The sequence below is a fragment of the Apteryx rowi genome, unplaced genomic scaffold, assembly GCF_003343035.1.
Source record: "Apteryx rowi isolate R43461 unplaced genomic scaffold, aptRow1 scaffold_531, whole genome shotgun sequence".
NCBI lineage: Eukaryota > Metazoa > Chordata > Aves > Apterygiformes > Apterygidae > Apteryx > Apteryx rowi.
This window is the reverse complement of record NW_020450796.1, coordinates 389553-403567: the sequence shown is the minus strand read 5'-3', so window position 1 is coordinate 403567 and position 14015 is coordinate 389553. Positions and strand designations below refer to the sequence as shown.

The following is a 14015-nucleotide window of genomic DNA, read 5'->3' as shown; positions in this document are numbered from 1 at the left end:
AGAGGCGCATGGCTGCTCGTCCCGCTGCCTGCGCCGGCCCTTCGCCGGCGCCGGGGCAGGGCTCTTCCCGGCCGCCTGCCTGCGCCCCCGGGCCCGGCCGGGCCTCAGCGCGGCGCGCGTGGGGGGCGTCTCGCCCGTCTCGCCTTGCCGCCTGCTGCCTGCCCTTCGCGGCTCTGCTCCTTCGTGCTCGGCGTGCGCCCCCCGCTGAGCAGCGTTTGAGGACCGAACGTCCGGAGAGGCTATAACCTGTTAACGCTCCGTTTCTCGGCTAAGCCCCCCCTGCTAATCAGCAGCATGAGATAGGTGACCCCCCCCCCCCCCCCGTGGTGGTGTCACATCAGTCCAGAAGTAAGCCCCAATCATGACTTTGTCCGCTGCTTTTTATATGCAATGTTTTCTACAGCTGTGTGGAAAGGAATGCAAGACAGAGGCTTGAGGGCACATACCCATCGCTTAGGGGTTAGGGCACTCAGCTGGCAAGGGGAGATCCTGTATTCTGGAGCCAGTTCACATATCTTTATTTTTCATCAGTATCTTTAGAGAAATTACAAAGGAACCCTTGGGGTTACAAGGGAAAGCCATGAGGAACTGCCTATACTACTGCTTTGAAACTGGACAAAGTATTACACACTGCTTTCGTCTGGGTTTCCTGAAAGTTTTTGTCACAAAAAAAAAGCTTCTGTGGGATGCTTGTAATCTTAAGAATAGTTTGGCTAGGAGGTAGCTTACAGTAGCTTTAGTGACAGATCGCTGCATAAAAAAATCCTGTCTGTATAATTGTACAAAAAAGTTATGGCATTAAATGACATAACATTAAAAAAATCTGGTATTACAAAATAGTCATGCAACAAAACAAGAATTCCAGATTCTGCGTGGGCCCAGAAGCAATAAGTATGTGCAAACAAGTTTTCAAAAACCTAAGGAGAAAAGTGTCAAATTATTTTATTAATAATGATTTCTCATTACTGATGAGCCAATGGCCATGTACCAATCTGAACTATGAATGAATGTAAGCAGATACTGCTAATTTCTTCAAGGACTGGAGTTAGGATTTTATTTCAAATTGCTTGTGTATCAGACTGTGCTGAGCATAAATAATATTCTTTTATATTCTTACCTTCTACTTCTCTATCAGTCAACCCCAAAAGAGAAAAATCCTTTGCCTGTGGCCGATACAGGATAATCGGTGTATCAAGATCTGAATCATTCTGCTTGTCCATTCAGCACATTGGCACATTTGCTGTCTTCCATGCCTTTGGAATTTTTCTGGTATAGGAAACTTTATCAAAAATACCATGAGTGAACTAGAGATCTCCTCCTCTTTTTCTTTCAGTACACTGGTGTACAAGTTAATTAGACTAGTTGAAGTGTTATTTAACTTCCTCTTTAGTTACTAATGAAACATTTAGTTACTAATGAAGGACAAGAAGGTGACTGCAAGTAGTCAGTATGGATTTACAAAGGGGAAATTGCAGTTAACCAACCTGATGGCCTTCTGTTATGAGGTGACTGGCTTGGTGGATGAGGGGAGAACAGTAAATGTTGTTTATCTCAACTTTAGTAAGGCTTTTGACACTGTCTCCCATTACATCCTCACAGACAAGCTGATGAAATGTGGGCTAGATAATTGGTCTGTGAGGTGGATTGAAAACTGGCTGAATTGTCAGTCTCAGAGGGTTGTGATCAGCACCACCAAGTACATCTGGAGGCCAGTCACTAGTGGTGTCCCCCAGGGGTTGATGTTGGGACCAATACTGTTTAACATCGTCATTAATGACCTGGATGATGGGAGCGAATGCACCCTCAGCAAGGTTGCAGATGCCACAAAACTGGGAGGAGTGGCTGATACACCAGGCGGTTGTGCTGCTATTCAGAGGGACCTTGACAGACTGGAGAAATGGGCAGGGAGAGGACCCTTCTGAAGCTCAGCAAAGGGAAGTGCAAAGCCCTGTGCCTGGGGTGGAGTAACCCCATGCACCAATACAGGCTGTGGGCTGGCCAGCTGGAGAGCAGCTTTGCAGAGAAGGAGCTGGGGGTCCTGGTGGACACCAGGCTGACCATGGACCTCATGGCAAAGAAGGCCAATGGTATCCTGGGCTGCATTAAAAAGAGTGTTGCCAGCAGGTCAAGGGAGGTGATCCTTCCCCCATACTCAGCACTGGTGAGGCCACATCTGGAGTAGTGTCCAGTTCTGCATTCACAGTACAAGAAAGACATGGACCTTTTGGAGCAAGTCCCTGGAAGGGCTGCAAGTAAGGGACTGTAGCATCTCTCATGTGAGGAGAAGCTGATAGAGCTGGGAGCGTTTAGCCTGGAGAAGAGAAGGCTCAGGGGGATCTTATCAATGTGTATAAATATCTGAATGAAGGGTATAAAGGGATGGGACGAGACTCTTCTCAGTGGTGCCCAGTGATAAGACATGAGGTAATGGACACAAACTGGAAGTCAGGAAATTCCACTTGAACACAAGAAAACACTTTTTCCCTGTGAGGGTGGTTGAACACTGGACCAGGTTGCCCAGAGAGGTTGTGGAGTCTCCATCCTTGGAGATATGATGGTTTCTGTCCTCCATCAAACCCCAACTGGACATAGTCCTGGGCAAGATGCTGTAGGTGACCCTGCTTGAGCAGAAGTGTTGGACCAGATGATCTTTAGAGTTCCCTTCCAACCCCAACTATTTTGTAATTCTGTGAACTGTGAATCTGTGAGCGTGGTGCAGAGATACCTCAGGTTAGCTCAGGTCCAACAGGGCTTCTTATTGCCAGTTCTGCAATGCCATCCCTGATCTGCTGCCTGTATTGTACTCCTTAGTTGCACCTGAGTTGTACCTGAGTCTTCCATGAAGCAGAGCATCCCAACTCTCTGTTGTCCCAGAGAATGGAGTACTGACCATATTTCTCTCCCAAGGCAGGTTTTCTTAAAAGCTCATCCTGGCTCAGTTGCAAGCCAGGACACAATCCAACACACATTGAAAAAAGGAGAAATAGCTTCTGAGCTTGTAGCTGTTGTGCAATGAGGAATCATAACCATCAAGAACTTTTCAGGTTATGTTTTGTAACTCATCTTCGCAGTTAAATCTTGCTTTCTCATGCCAAGAGTCCAGACATTGTAGAACAGCTGAATAGTTTAGCTGCTTCCTGCATGGGTGTCCTGCATATGTAGCTTTCTGTCTTGTTCTGCTACAGACAATTTGTTTTATAGTTGTGTTGTAGAATAATTCCTGCTTCTTTTCCCCTTTTTGTCATTAAATTATCAATTCGCTTTTTTTAGTTTCTAGTCTTTCCACTTCCTTTGCTGCTGACAAAGGAGTCTTTGTTTTCTTGGATGTTGTGTAGTGCTAAGGTTGCAATTCCAGAGCACGTGCTCCAATGAGGCTCCCTGCTTTCACTACAGTTCTTTTCTGGTCACTAGCTAAAAGAAAAATATGGCATATGTGAGACAGGTGAAAGCATTTGCTCTGCCATTATCCATAACAGCTTTCTGAAATGAACACATCCCCAAAACAGAACAGATTGTACTCGATCTCCAGACTGCCACCAAAATATCCCCTTTGCTCTTTTTACTTGCCTTAGGTCTAGATCTGTTAAAAGAGTGGCAAAACCTACAAGTTTCCCTTAACTGAAAATCTGTGGTATTGTCGTTTCATGCAGATGGCAGCACTTGCTTTTAGAGTGCATGATTGTTCTCCCCTTTTGTTACTATAGATCGCAAATCCCCTTTGCAGAGAAAAGTCTCTCATCAGATGCTCTGTCCTGGTTTCTCTAACTTTCAGTCCGGCTGCTAGGAGTATGTCTCCAGAAACAGGGCTCAGTCACAGTATTTCTATATCACATACCTTTTTGTTCTCCTTTTTTGATTTCTGTAGATGAACATCTGCAAACCTCCTAATAAGACAGCTCCAGAGAATTTGGGTGAAGCTGTTCCTGAGGTCCAGGCCCAACGCGCTCGAAGGAATGGCTGGAGCTGGCCTCCACATCCCTTCCAGATTATCGCCTGGTTGTTGTACCTCTTCTTTGCGGTGGTTGGCTTTGGAATTCTGGTTCCTCTTCTGCCCCTCCACTGGCTGCCCGCTGGCTATATTGTATCCTTTGGTCCAGAACAGAACATAACTGTAAAAAAGTATCAATGGTAATTTTCTAAAAAAATTGTTAGGTAGTGTAGAAAGCATAGGAGAAAGCAGTCAAGCCAGAAATTTTTCTGAACTATAACCATAATCTTGATCTTCTCCAGTCTGTTAAAAACACTTATTTTGAGATCCTCTTTGTCTGTCCACTTTAGGTAGAATACTAACTAGATTCTACTTCTCTCCTTCATGACTCTCTAATAGAGTTACTATCTTTGCCTCCAAAGCTCTTACACTGTCTACTCCTGCCTACGTATCTCCTTTTCCTAATAGCATTCTTCTGTGTAAACTTCTTCTACAGTTGTGCTGCAGGATCTGAGGATAGTCATCCTAAAAAAAACCCTCCTGAAACATCCTTGCTGTGATGGGCAGCCACACTTCTCTGTGCTGACTGAATGGGTCTTGAAAAGTAGCTGTGTATGCTTATGATTATAAGATGTGGTTGCTTGTGATAGCAGATAAGCTTCTCCCAGAGGCCTTTTCCTGTCCTCTGTAGAAAGACTATGAATGAAAGACAAGGTGGTGCAGTGTGAACATCAGAGAAGAGGTCTATCATGAGAAAGTCTTAAGCAGCAGTATAATATGCATGTAATGGAAGTATCATTACTCTAAATATGAGCATTATCAGAAGATAATAAAATTAGGTGCTGATACTATCAACGCATCTTGTCTTGTGTGCTGCCCAGCAAAGCCTAACTTGGCCCAGCCCATCTGTTTTCTGCCTCTTGTCCTCAACCCACCTCCCTAAAGCTGTGTGCTCTTTTTGCTTCTGCAGCCGAGAAGCAGAGGGACTACCGTGTGCTACTCTTCCCACCATCCAGTTGCATTCATCCCATTCCCCACTAAGGCTCTGGGGTGGAGCAGAACTGCTGTGTGGGCAGGGTTTGGGATTGTGTGAGTCTCCAGAAGGGGCTGTGCCAGAGTATGGGGTCCTGTGCTGGGAAGAAATCCTAATGGTGTCAGTGCCACCTTGTACTGTCACCTGCAGCAGGGGGTGAACTTCCTCAAAGCCAGGCCCTAACTCCTGGACAATCAGCTTGTCTAGGGAATGGCAAACTAGAAGAGGGAGGGGGCGAATCCTGAGATTTCAGTTCAGTACTAACAAAGCTGGTGAAGGGCTAGAATGTGTGAGCAACTGTTTGCTTTTGTCATCTCTCTGATAACATCTTTCCTGGTAAAAATAAAATTGACTAAAAGTGAATCAGTGAGATTCAAGCTGTAAAGTCTGACCTTGCTTATGAAATGTCATATAAAGCCAAGGCAAATTTGTGCATGTACATTTTTGATATGCATAGCACACACATTTTTGGTGTACACAGGACTTCCTGTTGTCAAAGGCCAAATTAGAATGAAATTAAATAGTCCCATTAGTGCTTGTTGTTTTTACTAGGTTCTTCTCTGGCAATTCCTATGAAGATTATTCCAGATATGTCAGTCTTACTGTATCAAAAATCAAGGGGAAAATTTAACATTGCTCTGTAACTGGAAACAAGAAAAATCTTTGGTAACAGCCTATTTTGCTTTTCATATTTACAGCTTCCTTAGCAGAACCAGATAACCAAGAAATATTGAAGACAATCCCAGGGAAAGTTCTAAAGATATGTTACTTGGATATGCGCTTATAGAATTTGTATATTTGATTTAAGTATGTCCATGTAGCCTTTGATACATTTGGGATACTTTTTGTGTTGCTTTATCATTGGTTTAGTTACATTTGCATGACTTACTGTTAATAATCTCATTAGCCAACAGCAGGCCTTACATCTGTCTTACCAAATTCCTTTGTGTTATCATGGTTCAAACCTCATAAGTATATCTACAGAGTATCTTTGTACCTCAATCTAAACACGTTCTAATTCAACAGATTAATGTATCCCAAAGCTTTACTATCAGTTAATAAAGCACTAATGTTTCTTTTTTGTCAAAGGTGAATCCCTTCCCGTTCATCAAAGCTCCAGTCAGCTAGGCCTCTCAAAGACCTCATTTTTTCCCTAATTACACTGCTGTGATTTCCATAAACCTTAGTATGATCAATGGTGTACACAACTGAGTGTATAACAAATAAGTAGGAAGATTAATTTTTGGATGCATGTTTATTAAATTACAGTATCTTGAGAAGCAAACTCCAGAGTACTGTCATATTCCAGACATGTAAGGCTGCTGCTTAGTATTCCTTTCAAATACTGACAGTTCAGATGTGTGATCAAAAGTGCTCCTAGAGGTTTTTATCCTCTGACTTATTACTGCAGTTAGAAGTAAGAATCCAAACAGGTAATCTTTAGAGGAAGAATGACAACTCCTGGATAGTGTCTTTCAGTAAATTATATAGAATTCTACTTTATTAGTTCTTGCTGGGGATTCTGACTAAGGAAAAGGAAGCAAGGTGTTCAGCAGTACCAGTTCCTTGATGTGTCTTTTTTTTTTTTTTTTTTTTGGAATTTAGTCTTGTGAGGGGGCATGTGCATGGCCTTAACTGGCTGTTCCTTTCCAAGGATTCTGTATGGCCTAAGAGATGTGGACCTGTGCCAACAGTCTGCTCATGGGGTCAGATTCTGGTAAGTAAAGGTAAGTTCTAAAACTTCTGTGCTAGGAAGCACATTTCTGTGAGGCAGAGAAGTACGTAATAAAGAGGGTTGTTCCTGTAGATTTAGTTTTGTTTACCCAGAGAATATTTACTGCAGAGAGGCAGGCAGTGTTAATGAAGCTCAGATGAATGTGCTGTAATCAGTTATATAGTAATTTCTAATGACAAGCCATGTACTTCTCATCTGTGTGAGCTTTGTGTACTAAGAATAAATATATAGACATAAAATGGCTCATACAATCCTTAACTGTGTACTTCAGTGCCCAGGAGTGTGTTTTATCTACCATTTAGTCGTTCATCTTACTGCAGTCTCCATTGATCCTGCGGATACCAATGTGCGAAAAAAAAACTATCTGGGGCCTCTGGCCACCTTCAGTCGTAATCAGCATGCACATGTCATTGAAAATCGTCATTGCCATGTCTGTGATGTAGATGTGTAAGTATCTTCTCTTTTCCTTCTGTTAATCTCTCTTCATCACCATTAGACTGTAAGATAGAATCTGAGTCCCTGAAGTTCTCAACTCTGTAGTGACATTTAAATTTCACCCTGTGACAGTTAGTTGGGTAGGTGTCCATTGTTGAATGTGGACATGGTGTATGTGGCTGTTTTTAATCACTCTTATGTTGTGTGGAGAGGACTGTACTGAGTGGTTCTGTGTTGTTTGGATGTTGTTTGATCCAAGAACAAGATGCAACTTCTGTGTGTGTGTGCTTGGATTTGACTAGACACTAATCTGAAAGCTGGAAAAGTTTGGAGGGCAGATATTAAGATGAAGCTTTGCAGAATTGCTAAAGGGCTTCAAAGAATAAGAAACTGATGATCTCCAAATTGGAAATTACACAGTGCATAGAAAAGGCAAATTTTGCAGTGCTTGTGATTGTGCTCCAAGAACAGCCAACAGCTTTGGGTGTTTAAGCATTCCTGATGTAGTGGGTTTTCTCACTACTGCCAGGATCTCTACTGTTGTACCCCTCTGTATTTGTCTCACTGGAAAGTTATGGTAACAGGTTGGTAATGCCACTCTAATACCACCCTTTTTTTGGCAGGAGTGCCAAGTCAAAGCACTGTGGAACTTGCAACAAGTGTGTGTGTGGCTTTGATCACCACTGCAAATGGCTCAACAACTGTGTGGGGAAGAGGAATTACTGGTAAGGGCCTGGCATTGTGACAGGAACGTTGCACAAATAATATCCCCTTTCTCCTCCCAGGACTCTCCTGCCTTTCAGTCCAGTCTGTACTCTGTCACACAAAACCACTTTTCTTTCAGATCCCAACTGAATAAAATCAGTCAGGAGGAAACTAGATGGAGATACAAGCATGACTATGACATTCAAATAAAGGGAGGGATAAAACCCCTACACTTAGAATTTTGTAGTCGAACATCCACAAGTAAAATAATCTATTATTTGGTATAATTGATTATTTGGTATTAGGAAAAGCTTATGAGATGTTGACTGGGTGTCTTTAATGCTTCTGAAGCATGATTATGCTGTTGTTCCTGCCTCACAAACAACTTGAATCCAGATTGCCTTTCCTGTGAGACTTGCCACGTGGCAGGAGTTAAAGCCGCGTATAGGCAATTCTAATCTGTCCTGGGTCTAAGGTAAAGAATATGGAGGCTATCACTCATGATTGCTGCTCAGCTTATTTTCCTGCACTAAAACCTCAAGGAAAGCAGGGAATTGTTACTACTGGGTGGCACGTTGCACTGTCATGAGATTTTTGTGCTGGGAGCTCTTTGTCTATCCTAGAATTACTGGACTTGACTACAATAGCTCTAAGGGGTTACAATTTAGAGTCTCAGGATAACAAATCAGAAATAAGACTGTTGTCCAGTATTTATGAGTGTAAAAAGGTGCCACAGTAATTTGGGAAAGCTGTCTATATCTTTGTCTCTTTACTATTAGAGTTTGGGATTTTGAATGTGTATGTGTGATATGATCAATGTGCTAGATTTGTATTTTGCACTGAAGCCACTCAGACTTATCACCTTTTTGGCAGGCTCTTTTTGAATAGTGTGCTGTCTGCCATTCTGGGCCTTGGCCTTCTGCTGCTCGTAGCTTTCTACGTCTTTGTGGAGTTCTTCATTAATCCCATGATGCTTCGCTCAGACCAGCAGTTTGAAGGTACTAGCAGTGCTTCAGTTGAGCATCTTGTGAATCAGCCAGCATATCTTGAGGGCCAGCTGTATATGGGATTGGATTCTGTGGGCTCTCTCACTGAGGAGGAATTCTCTTCCCTTACTCCTTCTTCAGTGTTGTGTTTCTACAAGAATATCTCTGCTTAGCTGGACTGAATGTGTTTCCTTCCAGAGCCTACTAAGTACTTCCTATGGGCCTTGCATATGCCCGGTTTTATAGGTCTCAAGGGCATAACTTTGGGTCTGCTCCTATTTTTGAGTTAACAATATTACCAGCTGTAAAGTTTAGTTAGAGATATTTAATACATGGACAATCTACTTGCCTCCTACTCTTGTTTTCATACCTTTACCATAGTATGTTTTTCCCCCTTAGCTCCCTGGCTTGCCTTCTCCTTTGATTTAAGTACTCATTCTCTAACTGCACTGGCTTCCTTTCCTCATCTGACACAACTTTGTGCCTTGCTACCTCACTTCAAACTCTTGCTATTTTGGAATTTTCATTGCAGTATTATGTTTTTCTTTTACAGTTCTAAAGAACCACACAGACGTCTGGTTTGTGTTTCTTCCTGCAGCTCCTGTTGAGACTCAGGCACCTGCCATTTTGGTCTCAGCTGGGATTTTTATTCTTCTGAGCCTAATGACCGTGTTCCTGCTAGGCCACCTCTTGACCTTTCACATCTATCTTAGTAGGTATTTTGTTCCTGTCATCTGCATCCCATTTCATTCTCTTGTAGCTTCTACTCATTCCTTGTTCATTGTGTGTTCACCCATATCACAAATATCATAGAATATACACACAAATTTGTCACATACATGTGATGTCACAAAAATACATCATAAATATACACACATTGTGCAAAATTATATTGAAGAGGTAGAAATTTTGGATTTAGCATTATACTTTTGATTTTCCCCAGAGGTCCTGTCTTACTGCAGTTTGTAGAAGTCGCATTACATGCTATTTTTGAATTTCTCTAGCTTACACAAATTTCTTTTTTGCCAGGTACAGTTCAGAATCCAGTAGGGAGAAAGCACTCTACAAATGCTTGATCTGGGATGAATCCATTTCGTCTTGTCTGTAAGACCTCAGATAAATGTTCTTATTGTTTCCAAGATTCAAATTAATCCTGTAGATTTCAGAAGAATAATTTTTTTGCATCCCAGAGCATGCATTTGGCCTAAGTTTACCGAGTCTCCTGTCTTCCTGATTTTACCTGAGGATAATCACATATCTATTTGCCTGAAGGGCTGTCTAGGGGCCTTTGGTGTCTTTCAAAAGGGTGGAATGAAGCCAGTGAAAAACTTTTTCCTGCCTTAGTCAGATTTCCTAGGAGCATCCTGAAGTTATATCAGAAAGCCAGCACAACTTCACAGAGATTACCAGCCATCAACACCATTTCCTTCATTCAGGGCTGAATCACAGAAATCATAGAAAAATTTAGAGTCCAGATAAACTTGGAGTTCCCATGCTGAACCATATTGATAGCCATTTCCAGAACAACTTGGATAAAGATTGGACAGTTGCTAGTAAGTCCTTAAGATTAAGGGAGGGCATCTTGAATTTAAGACTAGATGGAGGAAATAAATAAAATTTCCTAATGGAATTGTTCTTGATAATATAATAGTGTGTCACTTTATATAGAGTGCACGCAATTATATATAGTCTACAGGAAGCTTATCTGGATCACATTTATCTGGGTTGCAGACGAACTCCAGCTGGTTCTGTATAAAGCCATCTTGGTGCAGTAGGACTTACTAGCTCAAGTATCACATGATGTGAGCAAGGTGCACACACATTCTTTGCAACTCTGTACTACCAGTTTGGATCTTATGTGGTTTGTGCTCATCCCAAACTACTAAGGTCAGCTATGTCCTACAGACCCCCAATCCCCAACAACTGCAGTACCAGGAAGGCTTAGCAGTGCATGTGCAAGACTGGGCCCGAGTTAGGCCTGTGCATTCATGTGTCTAAACTATGCTATCTTGGAACTCAAAGCATAAGAGAGGCCAAGTGAGACGAACCAGTTAATACCAGCTCAGTTCCAGTGATGGCAGATTCAGATTGGCTCATAGGGGCTTTTGTGAGTTTCTTCACTGTACTTTGATTATGTGAGAGATCCTTTTCTCTTTTACCTTAGGTAAGTGTAGACAGTATAGGTCTGATTTTCTAATAGGAGGCCTGTCCTGCAGATAAAGATCTCATTATGGAATTTGTACTATATTTGCACAAAATGATTCATGGAATTCAGAGGAAGAAGTTATCAGAAAGGCTCTTCATTAGATCTCACATTTGTTGCTCCATCCAGAAGGGAAATTTATGTTTGGAAGTGCAGGTGGGCATCAAAAACCGTTTTTTCAACCATCATCTACAATGAAGCCAATGCTACTTGTCTGCCTTACATGAGTTATGATGAAAAAAGATCTTACCCTTGCAATTGTCACTGGTGCCAAAATTAGAGAATAAGGGACATGATGGAAGAGGAATGAGAATGCCAGTTACAGACTATTCTTGGATGAATTTTTATGTTGTCAGCTAACAGTGATTTGCCACCACAAACTAGGTCAGCACAAACCAGTGCAGTTACAGAAGCAAAATAGTTACACTTGTGGAGTGTAGCATTTGATGGATGAGTGCTCTTCAGTTGGTGTTAATGTTACAGTCAATGGAGTCAGTGACAGTTGGTTTCCTTTTACAGCCTCTTGGAGCATAGCTTCAATTTGGTCACACAGTCTGTGATTTTGCCTGCTTTGTGTAATCGAAAGCTGACTATGCTAGGTTAATGATGACACCTGGAGATTTCAAAGGTCAGTCTAGCACTGCAGAAAGACTAAAAGCTTAAAATTGCTGGGGCCACTCCAGGAAAACTTCCTTTCGATGAAAGAAAGGATTATCCAATTTAGTGGTGAGCTGTACTTAACCCTGTCTTTGTGTGCAACGTCCACAAGAGGGTGCTCCCTCCTTGGAAAAAAGACATGCTTTCTCTTGCACAACTGCAACTTGCAGGTGTTATCCCAATTTTACTTTTTGTTTTGTTTTGTGGTGATTTTTTTCCTCTTTCAAAATAATTTTTGATCCAAATTAAGTTTTCTTTTGGATCCAATTTTAAATATTTATGACTTAGAGGGAAACAACATTTAATTATTATTAACATTTATTACATTAAAGTTTACTACCCCATTGAAATTGGTTCCAGCTGTGATCAATGCTGTGCAGAAGTGCAGTGTGTATGTCCTTGCTTAAAAGGAGTGATGCTGCCATACTGAGGCCAATGTTGTGTGTTATGTAAGACCCAGGTATTACCATTACAGCTGGGATTCAGATGGAAAAAATATGTCTATTTTAAATTCATCATATTTCACACTTGTAATTTTCAGTAGTCTCTTCTGAATGCTTCTAGGTAGGCAGTGTTGAAATGAATTGCCTAACCCTTTTTGGGACTAGCAATGCAAGTTATCAATTAAAACATAATTATAGTTCATGAGCATTTTTCTCATGAACCTGATTTTCATATTTAAATAACAGGAAGAAAATAGGACCTCTGTGAGTGGAATTGCCCTTAAGTTTCACATGAAAAATAGCTTAGAAAGATACAGCTATGAAAGTTTTAAAATTTTGCTTTGTTACAAGCACAGTGAAATGGTCAGAATTATTCTACTGTTCTTAATTGCTCCCTGCTATCACTCAAAAGGAAGTAGGTTGTTCTCAAAATAGTAGGTCCAGGTGTATAAAATTACCAGTCTTGACTGAGATTCAATTCAGTCAGTGAAACATGGCACTCAGGAGTCTGGAGGGAGGGGGCTGGTACTCAGATACCAAAAAAACATTGAATAGAGAGTGTAGAAAAGGATATGTGGTTCTTCACAAGCTATGATTATATGTTGCAGTGTCATCTAGCCAGATAAATGCAGTATTTTTTAGCTAAATAACTCCATTAAAATATTTTAAAAGTTGCACTGGTAAGTACTCAGAAACCAAAGAATTCTAAACTGAAGATGATATATAGCCCTTTACTTATGAAGCAATATTCTGTTTCTCAAATAAACCATACGGAAACAATTCTAGGAGGATTTACTAGCACCCTCTACTGCCCCTGTCAAGTGCATCCCCTAATCACTTAGCTACAAACTCACACTCCTTTTTATGCTGTATCTTCCTGCCCAAATGGATCTGGAATTCTTTTTTATTCATAAAAAAGAAGGTTATTGCTCTAACAGGAGAAGCACCTTCTCCTCTGCTCTCCCTCACTTTCCTGCAAAGTAGTCCTGTGTTTAGGGCATGGTTTTGAGCGGTAAGCTATTACAGGTTGAAATGTTTTCAAGCATGACAAGGATTTTAGTCTGGTTCTCTCATATCCTAGCCATCTGCTTTAACTACTATGCCACTATATTTAAGGAAGAACAACCAGGCTGCACATTAAAAAAAATGCAGCAACTATTTTTGTATTTTTTGCTCTAAAAGTACTTATCAGGTTCATTAGGGGAGGAATGTCTGAGTTTCAGATCCTCATAAAGTTTTAGGACTCTTGAAGAACCAAGCTGCTCAGAAGTGTCAGTATAGACCTGCTTTTGGTCATGCATGGAAGCAGATGTGTTTGTATGTGGGGGCTTTAAGAGTATAAACTCAGTCATATATAAACCTTGGATGTCTCTAGGATTTGGCAGCAGCACAGTCAGGCATTTGATGCTCACTGCTTTGAACATAGGTATCTCTGTCTTCTTTAGGGAACAACGTGACCTGCTGGAGCTTTTTGATTTTCCCCAGACTGGAAGACTACAGTTAATTTCCAAGACTGGAGTCTACAGTTAGCACTAGATATCTTTTGACAACTCTCTGAGCTTTCTGTACAATACAGATCTTTAACATACTAGATATAAATAATGGGTTTACTTCTCTCTGGAACATGCTGAATAAATTGCTAGAGTGTAGAAGAATATACCAAAAATATGAGACTTTAGAAGAATAATGTGACTATGAGGAAGTGTTGTGATGAAGACAATAAGGGATATAGTTAGATATACAGTACAAAGGTATTTTTGTCTTAGAGTATCTGTCTCTTCATGTTTATAGTTACTATTTAATTGCATATAGTTATTTGAACTGTTCTCAAGAAGTAAATTAATTGGGGAGTGGCATTTCATGCTTTTCATGCTTTTTTTTTTTTTTTTT

General features: G+C 41.2%; 1 protein-coding gene across 1 annotated transcript in view; it reads left to right on the top strand.

Moving 5' to 3' along the window:
• Positions 1-3865: 3865 nt before the first annotated feature.
• ZDHHC1 (zinc finger DHHC-type containing 1) overlaps positions 3866-14015 on the top strand; it is a 22048-nt gene continuing 11898 nt past the window's right edge. The window contains exons 1-5 of the mRNA XM_026080993.1: positions 3866-4081; positions 6968-7143; positions 7755-7856; positions 8710-8834; positions 9376-9534. Coding sequence (XP_025936778.1) covers positions 3866-4081; positions 6968-7143; positions 7755-7856; positions 8710-8834; positions 9376-9534 — 778 coding nt within the window. The remainder of the gene's footprint in view (positions 4082-6967; positions 7144-7754; positions 7857-8709; positions 8835-9375; positions 9535-14015) is intronic.